We start from the raw sequence: 20,119 nt of genomic DNA on the forward strand, positions 1-20,119 counted from the left end.
TCACTAACGTTTCAAGTGAAGTAGCCTAAATGAAATGAATCACCTCACGTTTACAAATTTGTTTTATCATAACGACAGTCAGAAATAATACGAGTGCATGGTTTTAGTTGCAATTGGTCTCTTATGAAAAAATCCTAATTCATGTATAGACTCGCTCCTGGGTTGTTAGCTGTAGCCTAGACTAGAGCTTTGGGAGGTCACTGATGGGCCATCAGAACATTTTCACTGTCTTGGATACTTTGAGTTTGGCTTTATTTTCTTTTATTGCGGTGTTTGAGTTGGACCATGTAATTCAGAATTTGGCACTTTTGCTTAAAAATGTTTTATGGGGTGGTCTCAAAATAGTTTGCACATTACCTCTTGACAGGTTGTAAACATTATGCAGTTAATTTGTCAATTATATTTTCTATATAAGGAAGAGCACAGTGTTGCTTAGGAATCGCTTACCTGTCTTTAAATCGTGAGAGCCCTGGACACTTTGAGTTTGGTTGGTTTACATTTCATATGTGTCATTCAGTAAGTCTGCTTTAGTGGCTTTAATAGATTAGATTAGATTAGATTCACTTTATTCATCCCACATCGGGGAAATTCACGTGTTACAGTAGCAAGAAAATGTCAAACAGATAAGGCCAAATTTTAAAAAATAGTGTGTTTCCGGTAACCCGACCGACCGAGAATTTCGGCGGCGAAATTGCCGACCGTAAAGTTTTTATTACAAATTTCCCTCGATATTTTAGTGTAAGCGACGTTAGTTTGTCATTTTTTGTTTCAACGCATTCAAGTTGTGAAAGAAACGATAAGTAAAATGTTTCGCCACTTCTATCAGCCCTCCTGCATAAACATGGAAGCGCACTTGTATACTGAAGGAGGAAGGGAAAACTGAGCCGAGCCGCCATTTTGAATCCTCATTCACGGCTGTAATGCAAATTGCTTCCTGTTCAGTATACAAGTGCACCTCCATGGCAGGGAAAAACACTACATTTTGTCGCCTATGTAGTCCCCTGTTTATACAAATAGGGGTCATTCAGGATTCAGCCATGTTTTTGCTCGGTGGTTTTGCTCGACCCAAGTTCTACAGTAGGCTAGGCTAGGCCGTCTGCTTTTAATGGAAGTAGCCTAGCCTAGGACGTTATTTTCACGTTATTTCTTGATAAGGTGTTTTCATGTTATTACATGAAAATATCATGAAATAACGTGATAATTTCGTATCATGAAATTACGTGATATGTTATTACATGATAAATATATTGTAAAAACGTGATAACTTTAACAATATCTTTTCACGTAATTACTTGATTCTAAGCCCATTTTTTTTGAGTGTGGCAGCAATACGCTTCCGTAGATCATAACTCGAACTCTTGCGATATTTTTTTTTATTCGTTTAAAGATTTAAAACACTTTTATTATGATGTGTGGTATAAAGGATTCTGTGCCAAAATACTATTTTGTAAGACATTTACTTGTGTTAATTTTTTCGAACGAAAAAAAAAACTTTTTCCTACCTACCGACCTTATTTTAGTATTTCATGCTACCTGAAACACACTTTTTTTTTTTTTTTCCTAACAAATAAAACTGAAATACAAATTAGACAAACGTAGGATTAAATACAGAGGGCTATTTGCATTATCTACCGTGAAAAAGTATAGAAAAATTGCCTTATTGAGAGGCTCTGAAAAATTGCACATTACAGGTAGACTCTGTGTGTATATACACACATATATACATAAATAATAAGTATGCATAAAAATAGTAGGCGTTTGTCAGTAAAGAAAAAAAAATGGATGATAGAATTTACAAGTTATGCCACTTGTACTTGAAAATGTTTTATGGGGTAGTCCAAACAAAGCTTTATACATTATACTGCCTGAAAGGTTATGTGGACTAATAGTTAATTAAAAACAATTTGATTTATGACTTGTCCTTTCTTTTTTTACATCAAATAATTGAAAGTAACTAAGTAACTTTTACTCAAAGTACATTTTAAATTGAGTACTTTTTTACTTTTACTCGAGTCGATTTTTAGATGGGTACTTTTACTTGAGTAGAATTTAAGCAAAGATACTTTTACTTAATTACAATTTTTCAGTACTTTTTTCCATGTCTGGTTCTTAACATGCTTTATACACTTTCAAAGAAATTTACTGTTGGCATATCCCACATGACTTAATCAGAAAATGTTATATTTGGAATATTCAAAGGGGAAATGCTGTTTTTCTTTTTTTTTTTAATTTGTCACAATGTATATAAATACAGTTAAAAATAAAATGAAACGAGAATCAAGTAATACAATTTCTAAAACTAAATTTTGTGACAGGTGGAAGCTACAGGACTTTCGTCCCAATTTAAAAACTTCTATTAAAAAAAAAAAAAGAAAAAATATATATGTTAATAAATCTTTATATAACTTAATCTTATTGTTTAAATTATCAAAGTTTGAGCTATAAAATAGGGTTCAATAGTCAAGTAAAGAATTAATGAGGTTTGTACTGTGACAGTTGATTATGATAATAGCTAATTACATATTTCTTAAATTGCGATAGTTTCAATTTCGTTTATAGTTTGTTTGCATGGTCTGTATCAAATTCCCAATATTGTCATGTTCAGAATAAGAATGGAATATTATGCCATGCCTCTGTCTGCTTCTCCAAATATGCTGCCCTACTTGCAAGATCAGCATCCCTAATGAGTCCTGTATCAGCCCTGTATCTCCCCTGTTTCTCAGCTGCTGATATCTATTTAAAACCATTGGATTTTTAAAAACCGTGTTCAGAAAGGAAGGGAAAGTGTGCCCACATGAACAGTGTGTTGCAATATCTGTAGCCTGATTTAATGATGACTGTTGTACACTACTGGGTAACCTACTTGACAGGTAACGGAGTTGACACTTTCCCTATATTGACCATAATTTGACTGGTGGGCCTTGCCTGGTTGATCACATGTCGTTTTCTTGAACAGGTTAACACATTTGAACATGTAATTGAATTAAAATCATTAAAAATAGTCACCCATAATGATGTACGTCAGAGTTGAGTCAATTAACACACTCATTGGCAGTGTGCTATGATGGATAAAATATTGAAAAAAACGAGAGGACACGCCAGTGTGCTCAACTTGTCTGCCTCAGAAGAAAATGAGATGAGATGCTGGTGACATGGTGTTGGGACAAACCATTTTTCAGTTGCAGAGGGGAGGTCTGTTTGTAACATAGTTGACAGAACTTTTGCGGACATTAAAAAAATTTAAGATATTCAAATTATTTAAATGAGAGAATATTTTTCTTTCATATTCAGACTTTTGAAATAAAAGTAATTGTTGGTGACCTTTAATGGTTTTTATTCATTATTTTGAAACAAAGACTCCCTCAACTGAAAAACGTTCAATTTAGAAACATGATAAATTTCGAGCTCGATGAAGCTTAAGATGCACGTAATATGTGTGTGATATTATAGCATGCTTTCCATTAATGATCTTTCTTGAAGAAATTGGTGAGAATAAATATTATCAATGGACTGTACCCAAAATTATAGAATGACTTGTGTGCTGTGTTACCAACATTTGTGGTTTAAACATGTAGGGAGTATAGCAAATCTTAGATCTCCTTTCAGTTTTGAACCCTGCCTGCTGCAGTACTGACCTTTTTATCTCCTAGATGTACTGGGCCTGCGCAAAAAAATATAACTGTCGATATAAAAAGTAGGTATATAACAATATATCATGTGAAACAAATTTGACAATTTGAATCGATGAAATAAATGAAGGTTGTCAGGCTTCGTATTCTTACTTTTTCCTTGCTGTAATTGCAATGTTTAGACACTGTTAATGTAAAGTAGCGGGAATGCATGCGACTTTACCTTGGGGGGAAGTAACACAGCTCTGACGCCACGAAAGCACAAACAGATCTAAAATGGGAGAGCTGTTGTGATTGTACAAAGAGATTCAGCAAGAAATCGGAGCTCTTTTTTTACAGACTGCTGAAGAAAAATGAAGGTAATACAAATTTTCCTAAGTTTAAGAAAAAGGTCTGTAAACTTTTTTTTTTCCCCCATTTTTAATAAATGAAATATAGACTATTGTATTTTGCTCCAACTTTTTAGAAATGTGGGCAAATAATTATTGTAGGTTACGAAAATGAAACAAAAGGTTTTTTAATTCAACAAAAGGAATATTTAGGTTGATGGAGGAGGAAAATAAATGTTGACATTTTTACCACCAAAAAAGCTTCATTTTAATATTTTTTCCAAAATATTGTGAACCCAATATTGTGAGGTGAATTGGGTGAATCTTTACATGCCTAAAAAGTGTCAATGCTGCAGCATTTGCAGAGAGTAACACTATCCCCCTGCGTTATTCGCTGCAACCAAGGACCTTCGGTGATGTATAATATGACCACACATCTGAAGTGAGGCTGCAGAAGAAAAGGTGGAGAAACATTGCTGGAAAGCGAAGCTGTGAATGAAATTTTAATTAGCCCCTAATGACTGCTTGTAGTGAGAAGAAACAGATTTGTCCTAAACAAATGCTTCAGTTCAAAGAAACATGAAGAAAACTGCCAAGGAAGCATTAGAAATGTCTCATGGAACTGGTGTTTTTTTTTGTTCTTTCTCTTTCTTTCAAAGAAATGGAGATCAGGGGCATGTAAGAGTACAGTTAATAGGGATTTCAGGCCAAAAGACTACACTGTAATATTTTTTTCATCTTTGTGAGACTTTTTTGCCTGGCCTACGTGTGTGTTGATCGCGGAGCAGAGCCTCATACTTGAGAAATACATCGACCTGATATTTGATGGCTTGACCATATGATGTCTGTGTACCACCACAGGGAACCCAGTCATAAGTGGAAAGCAGTGCATCTCCGCAAACACTTGACCACCGGACAATGAAATTTGTATCTTTATTTGCATAAGATAGATGGGTTTTTATCCAGCGCTCATTTTTAATTTGCTTTTTAAAAAATATCATGATTATTTACTAACACGTTTTATGGAAAATGTGTTAGAAAACTCGTGTATGAGAATATTCATAAACAAGTTAAAACAGTTTTATTCGTCCACTAGCTTGTTGGACAATTGACAAATTTCTGTCCTGTAAGGGCAGTAGATGAATGCATGTGCAAGTAGGGTTTTATTGAAAACACTGTCACAAGACAATGCAGAAATGTATTGATGTGAAATAAACTACATGACACAGTTTGATGGTTCATATGCTATAATCTATTCAGGTTGATTTTGTGCCCTTGCAGATATTTTGCTCATACACTCATCAGCAGCTCCACTTTTAGGCAGTGCCAAAATGTATTTATTCTATCCACATTCACTGGATATAAGCAGTCGCGCGCTCTGATTGGCTACTCTGCTACTAGGATATCAGTACCATGGACCGTGAGTAAAGAAAAACGAAGTGGCTCAAGTTAGATATATGACTTTGTAATCAAGTGTTTAAAAGAAACAGAAATGGCTAAATAAAAGAATATAGTTCTCTCTCCTGTCTTCTCCCCTCAAAAAAAACAAAACTCCTGTTCCACACTCCAGCCGGTTGTGGTAATGCACCTTTTAAGTTGGTTTGCCAACCACCAAAAGTAAAGAAAAAACGGTGGACTGTGTTGCTGAACCAACCGAAGATGAAATAAAAACTCTACTCTGGGGGAAAAAAAAGCAACAAAATATGGAATTAAAGTATTTGATGGTAAGAATTTCAGTCACACACACACCATAATTATTATTATTATTATAGCATTATTCTTTTCACAAATTGCGACTGTAATTTCGCCTGTTTGTTTACATTCTAAGCAGAAATTTTGTCGGATGACTTGTATGAGGTTTTTTTTTTTTTAAATCGAATTTGCAAAAAATAAAAATGCTTTTTCTCAAAATCCAGTGAATGTGGATAGAATAAAAGTTATTCCACTCAATCTCGTTGTACATGACTTATAGCCAACTTGGTGCTGCGCACCTCGTCAGCTATGAGCGCATATATGACTCAATTTCATGGAATAACTGTTAAATATATTCGCCTGGTGGCTCTGGATGGTTTCATTATGGTCTGTGTGGAAACCGTACCAAAAAGTGGATGCTTTCCCCTTTACTCTGTTAAACACACAATTTTGCCCCATGCTAAAAATTACTGCCAATGTTAAATATCAAATTTCTTGCCTACTTTGTGTTGAGTGGTTCACGTACGATGTTCAGCGCCTTTAAAAGTGAAATGATTTGGGTGGTGGTGGTTGTATTGCTCATTCTCAATGTGTATTTGTGCAGGTGTACCCGGGTCTGATGGTGACGGCAGGTCTAATCCACTATCTCCTGAACCTGCTCCATGTGACCGTGCACATCCGTGACGTCTGCGTGTTCCTGGCTCCGATCTTCAGTGGCCTGACTGCTATCTCCACCTTCCTGCTGACGAGAGAGTTGTGGAATCAGGGAGCTGGACTGCTGGCTGCTTGTTTCATCGCTATAGTTCCTGGTTATATCTCTCGCTCTGTAGCAGGTTCTTTCGACAACGAGGGCATTGCCATCTTTGCTCTGCAGTTTACTTACTACCTTTGGGTGAGCTACAAAACAAACATTACTCATTCTCGCACTCCCAGGCTGTCTGTGGTGATGTCTTTTCTGCATCTCTCTACACTCCATGTGTGGTGCTCTTCCTGTCTGGCAAGAGGGAAATTCTTCTTGGTCCTTAAATTGAAGGGGTTATTACTTTTTCAACTGAAAAGACATTTGACCTTCAAGGTATTTAATAATATTCGAGGCAGAATACATGCCCTTGGTTTTTCGTCCATTATTGCTTGAAAAAACCACTGGAGACACTTCTCAGAACAGTATGGTTGCTGGTTCGCTGTAAGAAAAGGATTGCTGCATTGAAGAATGTGGAGTCAAACCCAAAAGTGAAAAGTTTTTGCGGCTAAGATTTTAATGCATTCATATCGAAGCTTAAACGTGCCGTCTTCGTTTCCCTAATTGGTCTCATAGCACTGCGCACTACGTCTTTACAGTTTAGTGCTGCAGAAGTTAATAATATTTATGATTTTGGCTGCTGCGATTAGCTCATTAGCGATGAAAGAGAGTCATCCAGTCTGTTCAGTGTTACGTCTTCTGTAAGGAAGTATTTGCACAACTGAATGAGAGAATTTTCCACCGTTTGCACTCTGATTATGGAGTGTTCAAGTAATGAACATTTACTGTATGTGGTCCGATTAACAGCGGTTACCTGGGAGTGGAATGGACTTTGCTATGATGTAATCTGTCCAACATTACAATATGAGCATCAATATCTCTCATAGCAGTGGAATTATTATACTTAAGCTGTGCCTTCTGTCTTTCAGGTCAAGTCTGTGAAGACTGGTTCAGTTTTCTGGACCATTGGCTGTTGCCTCTCCTATTTCTATATGGTAAGTGTTGCTCTGATTCCCCCTTCGCATTGCCTTGTAATGTGTTTGCATTTAATTATCCCCCGCCCAAACGAAGTTTGGCGAGGGATATAGAAATGGGTTCCATCCATCTGGCTGTCAGTCCTGTCTCGTTTTTGGGCCATATCTTTAAAACTACTGAAGATATCTTCATGAAACTTTGTATACATATTAAACAACGTGTGAACTGGTGCCTTTTGCCATTTTGGATTTTTGAAAGGGGAAAAAAAAGGTATTTTTCAAATTTTTACATAAATAGATTTTGACTTGGTTTCTAAGAGGAATGTTTGTTTCCGGAGCATATATCCAAATCTATTCATGATACGGATTTGAAACTTGGTATACATGTTAACAAGGCGATGTAGATGTGCCTTTTCATACTAAGAAATTTGAGAAATTTAAATTTTTCATGTTTCCATGGAAACAGTTTCAGACTTGGTCTCTCAGGTTAGTCTTAGGGGTAGGCTTTGTTTCTGGAGCAGAGCTTGAGAACTATGAGTGGTATGGTCTTGAAAGTTGGTATATGTGTTGATTAAGTAATGTATTTGTGCCTTTTGATACTAAGAAATGTGAGAAATGTACATTTTTAGCCCATGTGGACCAAAGGTCCGGTGGGTTTATGCTATGGGCTGCTGAGGTCGGTGTAAAGAGGTAGGGTCGGTTTCCTGCAGCCCAACTTGAAAAATGTGACAAATAATATATTGAAACTTGCTATATCGGGCGGGGGATATAGATGACTGTCTGTCTTCTTGTTAGACCTAGAGAAAGCACACATAACCAGGTGCATGGAAGAGCTACCGTACCTAACTTGCATTTGGGTGTTAATCTGATTACCAAAATATGTAAAGTAAAAATAAAAACAGAGACTCACCAGTGGTGTTAGTTAACAAGCTATTACTGAACCCTATGGGACTTTGCCTTGAAGATGGGCAGTGCTCATTATTAATAATGTGCCATTCTGTTCCCACCCCCCTCAAGCATATTTATTGTAAACATTTCAAACACTAGCACTGGCACAATGGCAATTTTATTTTATCTTACCATTGCTGAAACCGGGCGTATTATCCAAAATACCCCCCCGGAATGTGAAGCGGTAGATCAGATTGCATGATGTAATCATGTCCTTCTAGGTGGGCCCCCACCACCACTGCCACCCCTGGAAATTTTTTTTTGGTGGGGAAAAAAGGTGTAAAATTTGTGTTTTTTTTTTTTGTTTGTTTGTTTTTTTCCCCCTGCATTCTGAGTGCCATATTTGAAGAAAATTTGAGAAATCGGATGACATACTTCACAAAATGCTTGCTTCTCGCCTTGCCTCGTTGCCTGGCTGATCCAACAACCAAGTCACCTTGAACTCGTCATAGTGAGGGTCCCCCACCCTTCTGAGTTTTCATTGTTTGCGATCACCAGAGCGTGTTTTGTTTTTACAAATACTGTCACGATTCATTATAATATGTGAGTTCATTGCCGATTAGCTCGAACCATAACGTGAACCAGTGGAATGGCGCGGTAGAACAATACAATTTAGATTCATCAACATTATTGCGCCCTTCTGTTGGCTCTCAGCTTCACTTAATGACTATTTAACACTATATACTTGTATCCCCTGTGCCAAAACCAGCTGATGCGAGGTCAGAAGAGCAAATCCAGCAGTTTTCACTGATTATTTTGTAATGTATTATTTTTTAGAACTAAAAGCAGTGTTCGCCTTTCAAAATCGGTATACCACTACGTGAATCAGTAGAGCTGGCAAGTTTGATCCAATGCACCAGGCTTGAAGATGAGAGATTTTTAAATGATGTACGTCACTTAAAATGGTCATCTAAGAAAAAGCTCAAACTACTCAAAAATGACAGACGTCAACCCAATTTACAGCAACAGCTACTTTTAAAAAAAAATTGATTAATCAGTTTAAAATAAAACACTGTAATCCCTGTGCAATACCTATCCATGCCAAATTCCAGATAAAACGAATATTAGCAGTACAAAATAAAGAAAAGTGTGTGTAACTTCAGCATGAAAATAAATAGCATTATTTTCAGTATACTTTGTGTATGGCCTGTTGTCCTCTTTAGCAACTTCAGTGTAGGGCTGCTCAATTATGGAAAAAATAATAATCACGATTATTTCAGTCAATATTGAAATCTCATCTCATTATCTCTAGCTGCTTTATCCTGTTCTACAGGGTCGCAGGCAAGCTGGAGCCTATCCCAGCTGACTACGGGCGAAAGGCGGGGTACACCCTGGACAAGTCGCCAGGTCATCACAGGGCTGACACATAGACACAGACAACCATTCACACTCACATTCACACCTACGGTCAATTTAGAGTCACCAGTTAACCTAACCTGCATGTCTTTGGACTGTGGGGGAAACCGGAGCACCCGGAGGAAACCCACGCGGACACGGGGAGAACATGCAAACTCCACACAGAAAGGCCCTCGCCGGCCCCGGGGCTCGAACCCAGGACCTTCTTGCTGTGAGGCGACAACGCTAACCACTACACCACCGTGCCGCCCCTCGTTCACCTTTCTTTCAAACTGAAAATATAGTCTAGAAAAACTTAAGTTTGCGATGTATAAAACAAAATAAAAATATTCTTTTGACATAAGACAGAGAAAAACAAATGTACATCGGCTGCATGTCTTTGGCTAAATAATATCCGATGGATGCTGTGAGTGCGTTGTGCCTCTCCGAACTTGTGGCATTGTAGAGAGTGGCTGAAATGGATGGCTGCATTGTCTTGCTGGTTGTGGCGACATCGGCTTTATCTTTTTGTTTGTTTTTTATTGTTTCGTCATGAATAACTTTATGGCTCAGTTTCAGGTGGTTGAAGAGGTTTGTAGTGTTGCCAAGAAGCGCAGATACTACCTTATTGCAAATCTTACACACGATGCGCTTCTGTTCCACGTTGGATTCTTCGAATCCAAAGTGATCCCGTATTACAGACGTTTTTCGTCCCTTTTTGTCGACTAACCGATTCTGCCCTCCTTCTGTCATCTTGCGAGCCTACCTCACGCCAAACAATTCACAATCTCTCCTCCTTTCAGCTGCATGAGTGGAGAGCCAGAGAGACACACACACACTGCTTCCGCCGCGTGAGTGTTGTCGGCAAGTCTGCACATGGGCCCGCGGGAAGGAAATGTATTGCATGTGCGCGTCCCCGACAAATGGCAAAATAATCGTTTCAACTCGATTATATGAATTTTGAGATCGTTTGACACAAAAATCGAAATCGTGATCAAAATTCGATTAATTGCACAGCCCTACTTCAGTGTCAGTTCGCTCATTTTCTGCCCCTTATACTCTATCAAGAGGGGTCAGTTCTTCTTTAGAAGAAAAAAATAAGTATTTTAGCTTCCTCAGCTCTTAGATTGCTTTCTTTCAACTCTGATAGAGGCAGCGCTGAAGAGCCTTTTTGTTCTCTACACTGCGTGTGTTGCAGAGAAAATTCACTGTTAATGTGAAAGGGTGTTTTTCTCCTTTTTACTGACTTGATACTAATGCTTAATGTTGCTGCTTTCTTTCCAGTAATCTGGAAAGCTAGCCAGGGTTTGTGACTGACTGTCCAGTTGAGCAAGGGCTTATCTGACTTTTGGATTATTTGGCTCACTGACAGCATTCTGTGCTTATCTCAGGACCAGGTGCTGCAGCACTTTCTTCCAAAATTTCATCTAACAGACTAGATAGGCAGCTCTCGCTGTATCCGCCCACGAGGCTATTTCTTGCTGGCTCTGATGTTTCATATATATATAGTGTCCTTTTGTCGAGTTATTACATCATGTCTAGCGCTGCACCCTTATTGAACTTTGAAGTGTCTGTAGTGGGAAAAATGCATGTAAGTAAAAAGTAACATTTTTACATTTATATACTTTAATGTAGGGCGGCACGGTGGTGTAGTGGTTAGCGCTGTTGCCTCACAGCAAGAAGGTCCGGGTTCGAGCCCCGTGGCCGGCGAGGGCCTTTCTGTGTGGAGTTTGCATGTTCTCCCCGTGTCCGCGTGGGTTTCCTCCGGGTGCTCCGGTTTCCCCCACAGTCCAAAGACATGCAGGTTAGGTTAACTGGTGACTCTAAATTGACCGTAGATGTGAATGTGAGTGTGAATGGTTGTCTGTGTCTGTGTCAGCCCTGTGATGACCTGGCGACTTGTCCAGGGTGTACCCCGCCTTTCGCCCGTAGTCAGCTGGGATAGGCTCCAGCTTGCCTGCGACCCTGTAGAACAGGATAAAGCGGCTAGAGATGATGAGATGAGATACTTAATATAACATGCTGGACACAAATGCAATAAGTCTCTTTGCCCTATGAAAAGCTGATCTTGCACTACAAGCTCGCTGGTTTATAGTGAGGAAATTTGGTTGCGATCCATATTATTCCACCATGTTTGCTAGTCTGGTTGGAGGCATTTCGGTGACATTCAGCTTTGCTTGAACATCCTCTCGGCGTGAATAAGCAAGTGGAGCGTTAAACGTTACCTACGGTTTTACTACGGGTGAGATTACAAGCATCATCTCATTTGGAAAGCATCTCGTCAATTTTGCCATGTGTGGAATCGCTCCTGTAGCTGTAGTGTTCCACTCCCCTATGTGCCTCGCATCATTGGGCTCTGTCAGAATTGAAGTGTCGGTTTGGCAGGGTGTAGCACTGATCCAACTGTCCAGTAAAGCACCAAATCGGTATTATCAGCCACTGTCCGTGTTCTGTTTTTTCCTGAACGCTGATGCTGCCTGGAGGGTGGTTTGCTCCTTTCTGCTCATTTTATACTAACGGTTAATGTTGCTCCTTGCTTTCCAGTAATCGGAATAAATTCTTCATAAATTGCTACTAAAAGTGTTTGCAGTTGACATGAAGTTAATTGTAGCGAGGTTTTCAGTGCTGCTGCCACACCTTGATGCACTTATTTTACATACACTGCAGTCAGTTCTTTTGCTTGACTGTGCTTTAGTGTAAATCGAATTAAAGGGGAACTGAAGGCAATTTCTTTTATCAAAATTCTATTTCTCATTTTATTAAATATAGGAATGCATTTCTGACAGCTTTTGTCACTGCTATAGCAAGTTATGAGTGTTTGAAATATGCTCTGTAATATATCAGTCCATATGTCAAAGCAATGGCCATAAACGAGATTCGTCGAGACCTGTGCGAGACATCGTAGGAAGGAAGTAAAACGTACAGCGGAAATCAAAGCGACCAACATCTGCCAGTGCTGTCAAAAGACGCGCGCGCGCCCTCTTTCGAATGCTGATGTAATCGAGCCGGAAGTTTTGTTTGTTTTGATGGCAATCAGGAAAGTTTGAAAAAAGTAGGCAGTAATCATCATTTAAACTCATTTTTTGTGCAATATTTCGTTTGGAAAACAGTTTTCAAAATGGCGGCGCTGACATGTCACGTTTCGAAGTCTCGCACAAGTCTCATGAAGATCACGCAGATAAGTGTGACCTGTCGTGAACCAAACAAACTAAATTCAACATGGCTAAAAACCAAAAAGGCCGATAATCATATTTAATTCCAAATAGTTGCCAATGCGAGTCACGATGTAAGGTTGCTAAAACTGAAAACGTAATTGAATAGCACATTAATTAAGAAATAAAGCAAGTTTAAAAATGATTTCAGTTCTTCTTTAACATGGACATGATAGCAGCTCTCACATACTTTGGTATGGTAAGGCCAAATAAAAAAAATAGTGTGTTTCCGGTAACCCGACCGATCGAGAATTTCCGCGTCGAAATTGCCGACCGTAAAGTTTTTATTACAAATTTCCCTCTATTTTAGTGTAAGCGGCGTTAATTTGTCATAACTTTTTGTTTCAACGCATTCAAGTTGTGAAAGAAACGATAAAAAGTAAAATGTTTCGCCACTTCTATCAGCCCTCCTGCATAAACATGGAAGCGCACTTGTATACTGAAGGAGGAAGGGAAAACTGAGCTGAGCCGCCATTTTGAATCCTCATTCAAGGCTGTAATGCAAATTGCTTCCTGTTCAGTATACAAGTGCACTTCCATGGCAGGGAAAAACACTACATTTTGTCGCCTATGTAGTCCCCTATTTATACAAATAGGAGTCATTCAGGATTCAGCCATGTTTTTGCTCGGTGTTTTTGCTCAACCCAAGTTCTACAGTAGGCTAGGCTAGGCCGTCTGCTTTTAATGGAAGTAGCCTAGCCTAGGATGTTATTTTCACGTTATTTCTTGATAAGGTGTTTTCACGTTTATTACATGAAAATATCATGAAATATCGCTTCCGTAGATCATAACTTGAACTCTCGCGATTTTTTTTTTATTCGTTTAAAGATTTAAAACACTTATTTTATTATGATGTGTGGTATAAAGGATTCTGTGCCAAAATACTATTTTGTAAGATGTTTACTTGTTAATTTTTTCGAACAAAATAAAAAAAAAATTAAGAAAAAAAAAAAAACTTTCCTACCTACCGACCTTATTTTAGTATTTCATGTTACCGGAAACACTTTTTTTTTTTTTTTTTGGCCTAATATGGGCAATTCCGTGTTGTGCTATGAGCCCTTCTTTGATGTTTCAGGGTAGAAGTGTTACAGAATTGAATGGGATTAATTATTATTTTTTTTTTTTCCCCTGTCTACCATGTTCTGCTGATACAGTTAAGAAGCCGCCTTTGTCATGTACACACAAGCACAGTGAAATTTGTCCTCAGCATTTAACCAATCTGCGCACGCGCACATCCCCAGAGCAGTGGGCAGCTACGCTACAGTGCCCAGGGAGCAGTTGGGGGTTAGATGCCTTGCTCAAGGGCACTTCAGGCATGTTAACCTAACCTACAGGTCTTTTGGACTGTGGGGGAAACCAGAGCACCTGGAGGGAGAACATGCAAACTCTACACAGAAAGGTCCCTGTCAGCTACTGGGCTTGAACCCAGAACCTTCTTGCTGTGAGGCGACAGTGCTAACCACACACCACCATGCCACCCTGGATATAGGGTTGATGCGTTCTGTAACAAGAGCCATCATCTCTATAATAGGCTTCAACACCTACTCAGCTTGGAGAACCACTAACCAACAGACCTGTCTCATCTAAACCACTCATAAATGTACAATTTCCTGGGCTGAATGATTGAATTGAGTGCTTTATGCAGATGTATAGTGCTGGTGTGTGTGTGTGTGTTACAGGTGTCTGCGTGGGGAGGCTATGTTTTCATCATCAACCTGATCCCTCTGCATGTGTTTGTGCTGCTCCTCATGCAGCGTTACAGCAGGAGGCTTTATATTGGTGAGTCAGCACTCCATGAGTGTGTGCATGTGTGCGTTTTGCCCTTTGAGACGCACCACCACCTACACACACCTCACACAAACACTGAATATCTTCAGTCTTATTTTTCAGTAGTGAAAATGCCTGTTTTGCCTCACTCTCTTCTATCTATAGAATATATGCACATAGATAGATAGATAGATAGATAGATAGATAGATAGATAGATAGATAGATAGATAGATAGATAGAACCCCGATTCCAAAAAAAGTTGGGATAAATTGTAAATAAAAACGGAATGCAATGATGTGGAAGTTTCAAAATTCCATGTTTTATTCAGAATAGAACACAGATGACATATCAAATGTTTAAACTGAGAAAATGTATCATTTAAAGAGAAAAATTAGGTGATTTTAAATTTCATGACAACAACACATCTCAAAAAAAAGTTGGGACAAGGCCATGTTTCCCACTGTGAGACATCCCCTTTTCTCTTTACAACAGTCTGTAAACGTCTGGGGACTGAGGAGACAAGTTGCTCAAGTTTAGGGATAGGAATGTTAATCCATTCTTGTCTAATGTAGGATTCTAGTTGCTCAACTGTCTTAGGTCTTTTTTGTCGTATCTTCCGTTTTATGATGCGCCAAATGTTTTCTATGGGTGAAAGATCTGGACTGCAGGCTGGCCAGTTCAGTACCCGGACCCTTCTTCTACGCAGCCATGATGCTGTAATTGATGCAGTATGTGGTTTGGCATTGTCATGTTGGAAAATGCAAGGTCTTCCCTGAAAGAGACGTCGTCTGGATGGGAGCATATGTTGCTCTAGAACCTGGATATACCTTTCAGCATTGATAGTGTCTTTCCAGATGTGTAAGCTGCCCATGCCACACGCACTAATGCAACCCCATACCATCAGAGATGCAGGCTTCTGAACTGAGCGCTGATAACAACTTGGGTCGTCCTTATTCTTTAGTCCGAATGACACGGCGTCCCTGATTTCCATAAAGAACTTCACATTTTGATTCATCTGACCACAGAACAGTTTTCCACTTTGCCACAGTCCATTTTAAATGAGCCTTGGCCCAGAGAAGACGTCTGCGCTTCTGGATCATGTTTAGATACGGCTTCTTCTTTGAACTATAGAGTTTTAGCTGGCAACGGCGGCTGGCACGGTGAATTGTGTTCACAGATAATGTTCTCTGGAAACATTCCTGAGCCCATTTTGTGATTTCCAATACAGAAGCATGCCTGTATGTGATGCAGTGCCATCTAAGGGCCCGAAGATCACGGGCACCCAGTATGGTTTTCTGGCCTTGACCCTTACGCACAGAGGTTCTTCCAGATTCTCTGAATCTTTTGATGATATTATGCACTGTAGATGATATGTTCAAACTCTTTGCAATTTTACACTGTCGAACTCCTTTCTGATATTGCTCCACTATTTGTCGGTGCAGAATTAGGGGGATTGGTGATCCTCTTCCCATCTTTACTTCTGAGAGCCGCTGCCACTCCAAGATGCTCTTTTTATACCCAGTCATGTTAATGGCCTATTGCCAATTGACCTAATGAGTTGCAGTTTGGTCCTCCAGCTGTTCCTTTTTTGTACCTTTAACTTTTCCAGCCTCTTGTTGCCCCTGTCCCAACTTTTTTGAGATGTGTTGCTGTCATGAAATTTCAAATGAGCCAATATTTGGCATGAAATTTCAAAATGTCTCACTTTCGACATTTGATATGTTGTCTGTTCTATTGTGAATACAATATCACTTTTTGAGATTTGTAAATGATTGCATTCCATTTTTATTTACAATTTGTACTTTGTCCCAACTTTTTTGGAATCGGGGTTGTGTGTATATATACACACATACACATAGTACATGCACATATATTTTTATATATATATATGTGTGTATTTATTTTTATTTATTTATATATATATATATATATAATATATTTATATTTATATTTTAAATGTGTGTATGTATGTATATTTTAAGTGTGTGTGTGTGTGTATATATATATATATATATATATATATATATATATATATATATATATATATATATATATATACACACACACACACTTAAAATATACATACATACACACATTTAAAATATATATAAATAAAAAATGTATGTGTGGGTTTTTTTTCCCCCCAACCACCACATTCACATATGCAGGTGTGAATATGGAGAACAAAGCTTTTTGTCGTTTACTGTGCTCTGTTCAGTGTGTTTGTTTTTATTTAGGTTTTCCCTTCTTTCAGGGAGAGCAAAGGAACCAAAACTGGACTTTCTAACAGCATCTTTTATTCCACCTCCTCCTCTGCCTCTCAAAAAACCAAATAGATTGACGGCTTCTTACAACTTGCCAACAAAAATGGATCATAGCTGCTTAAATGAGGGCTTCTGTTATGAAGTTGTATTGTCGCATGCCCTCCCAGCAGAGGCGTAGGACACTTCTGAGAAGGGAATCTTTTTTTTTGTTTTTTGTTTTGATTGATTGCCTTATTTTAAAGAAAGTGTGTGGGCTCTGCAGTGGTGCTTGTATAGAGGACCCAGGATAGTGCTGCTTTCTCCTGATGATTCTGTTAGGACTTTCATTATCCCTCCCCTTATGGCTCTGTGGAGTAGTGCCCCAGCTGCTGCAGTCAGAAATGGGCTCAGTGATGGATGCTGGACATTAGCCTCATCCAAAACTGTTCCACAGTACTCTTTCTCGCGTGCTAAAGAACAGGTGCTGCATCTGTCTCCCCACGGAGTTTCAGTTACGCAGCACGTCTGTTTAGCTTGCTAATAAATTAGACCAATTTGGATTAAGTAACATCTTGGTGGCTCTGCGATCCAGCCAGATCCTCTAACGTGCTTAGAACGCTTTGCTTCCGGTAGCTGTCCCTGGACGATGGCCCTCAAAGCTAATATTAGAATTCAGTCCAAGATTGAGAGCACTGGGGAAATGAGACCTTGAATACTGCTGCTTTATTTAACATCTCATTTGAATTGACATTTTGTGATGAAATCTTACCACCCATTTGAAAACAAAGCTGGATTTGGCAAGCACCGTGGCCATTGTATAGATGTCTTGAATGTTAAACCAGTTCTGAATAGAGGTGTTTACCTTGGGGACAGGAGCAGTGGGGATGATGGACTCATAGCGATATGGAAATGCTTCACTCTGTCACCAAGGGAATTGCTTCTGATACATGACTGCTTGGTCTCAAACCTTCACACCTGTACAAATTCAGATCTAATGGATTCAAATATACCTTTCTCGTAGCTTTCAAAGACCATCTGTTTTCTAAAATCTTTTGTAATGATCATACATTATCGTTTTAGCCTCAGGATTATTTTGCATTATGGTGAGACTAGTTAAATTAGAACGAAACTAAAGTCTGATTCAGGTGAAATCTTTTTCACTTAGACTCTTGGATGGTTATTTGTGCAAGCCTGTGGGTTTTTTATTTTTTATTTTTTCTCCCCCTCCTCTCTTTTCATCAGGCCAGAACAAGTTGGTGATGAAGGAATGTGTAGTCTAGAATGGTTTCATCAGGATTTGGCCTGTGATGGTGTAAACGTGCTCATGTAAAGGATTTATTTTGTAAAAAAAAAACATGTTCAAGTCAGTCCTGTTTTGTTCATCACTGCCTCTTTTTATTGACCAAGACATGTAACAGGTTTCCTGAAATAAGAGATACAGTCCTTAACACTGTTGATCTTCACACAGTGCATATCAAGTAATTGCTCATGACGTAATTGGACACTGGGTCACGCAACGTCATGTTACACATTATTAGCAGGAAATTAGCAGAGGTTCATGGATAAAACCGGCTGATGTTTAAGAAAAGAGAGCACAATATTCATCACACACTTGTGAAATTCCTCTCTGCATTTAACCCATCTGAAGCAGTGAATACACACATGAGCAATGAGCGCACACACATACCCAGAGCAGTGGGCAGCCATGCTAACAGCGCCCGGGGAGCAGTTGGGAGTTAGGTGCCTCGCTCAAGGGCACCTCAGCCCAAGGCCGTCCCATATTAAAGGAAAAGGCAACTTTTGTACAAAATCACCACAAATAGATAGATAAATATATAAAGTAATCGATCATGGAATTTATAGAGAAAGAACAGACCGCATAACAGTATCTTTTAACTTTTAATAATACGGGCTTGCGCTGAGCTCAGCGAAGATGCGTTCCGCCATATTGATCTACTGCGTGACGTCATGCGGCCCACCACTGAAAAGAACTCTTCAGTGCTTCATGGTAATGAGGTAAAAAAAAAAACAGTACAATCGCTTCTTCAAAGTTTCACCAAATGGTTTTATTTATGCAACTTAAAGCTCATAATACTGTAGAACTTTGGTCGAGTAAAAACACGGAGCAAAAACATGGCTGAATCCTGAATGACTCCTATTTGGATTTGTCCTACCAAGCCTACTGCGCATGCGCGAAGCGGCTCGGCTCGGTTTTCCCTTTTGGGCGCTCTCGTTTTCTGTTAGAATTTGGTAAATAAATAAATATTATTTCCCAGCTTACCGGGTCCATGAACATAAATCTGACAGCTGACAAGGTCGGGATATAAACGAATCGAATACAAGCCACCCGCCGGGACTCCTAATCACAGTGATCTGTCTGTAAACACTGTTTTCATGGGCCCAGTGACGTCACAGATCAGAGGGAAGCGCATTAACGAAAGATTCTGATTGGTTTATAGTTGCCCACAATCTCAAAATGGCTGACTCCTCCAACTTCGACTCCTCTGTGTCAATTAATGATTTCAAAGTTAAAAATATTTTTTCATGTTCGATATATAATGGAAATAATTAACGGAATTGATTACGTATATGTTTTTCTCCTATTACACACCTGGTTTTGTACAAAAGTTGCCTTTTCCTTTAACCTAACCGCGTGTCTTTGGACTTTAAGGGTTATTGGTATTGGTGGAATCATGCTGATAAACGAGAGCACGCTTTACATTGATACATACTCTGTATACTTTTTCATCTTTCTATATTAATAAATGCCATTTTCATAGAGGACAATTAATGTTATTAGCTCACCTGGCCGACAGGCAGGGAGCGAATGCCATCATGTGGTGTCCGGCGTCCATCCGGCGTCATCCACACTTCACGAAAATCGCTACTACTCTCAGTTCTTCACTGATTTCTATTCTTTTTAGCATGAAGGAAGGTGGGTCTGCCTAGGGTGCATATAGCGTCTCTCCAAGTTTACATAATTGCAATTAATAATGAAGATATGGAGTAATTAATCCTTAACGGGCAGTTTCCACACACATCGCTGCTTCTCCCTCAGTTCTTCACCGATTTTTATTCTTTCTGGCATGAAGGTCAGGGTACCTAGGGTGCATATAACTTCTACCCAGATTTGCTTAATTACAATTATTAATGAAGTTATGGACTAATTTAAGCCGTTTAATGAGCAGTTCAACAAAAATCGCTTCTTCTCGGTCAATTCGTCACAGTTTTGGATTCTTTCTGGCAAATA

General features: G+C 39.0%; 1 protein-coding gene across 1 annotated transcript in view; it reads left to right on the forward strand.

The window, feature by feature from the left end:
- Window positions 1-20,119, forward strand: part of stt3b (STT3 oligosaccharyltransferase complex catalytic subunit B) — a 103,483-nt gene that overhangs the window by 68,909 nt on the left and 14,455 nt on the right. Inside the window, exons 3-5 of the mRNA XM_060922276.1 lie at window positions 6,255-6,542; window positions 7,319-7,384; window positions 14,538-14,637. Of these exons, the coding sequence (XP_060778259.1) occupies window positions 6,255-6,542; window positions 7,319-7,384; window positions 14,538-14,637 (454 nt within the window). The remainder of the gene's footprint in view (window positions 1-6,254; window positions 6,543-7,318; window positions 7,385-14,537; window positions 14,638-20,119) is intronic.

Source organism: Neoarius graeffei, chromosome 5 (genome assembly GCF_027579695.1).
Source record: "Neoarius graeffei isolate fNeoGra1 chromosome 5, fNeoGra1.pri, whole genome shotgun sequence".
NCBI lineage: Eukaryota > Metazoa > Chordata > Actinopteri > Siluriformes > Ariidae > Neoarius > Neoarius graeffei.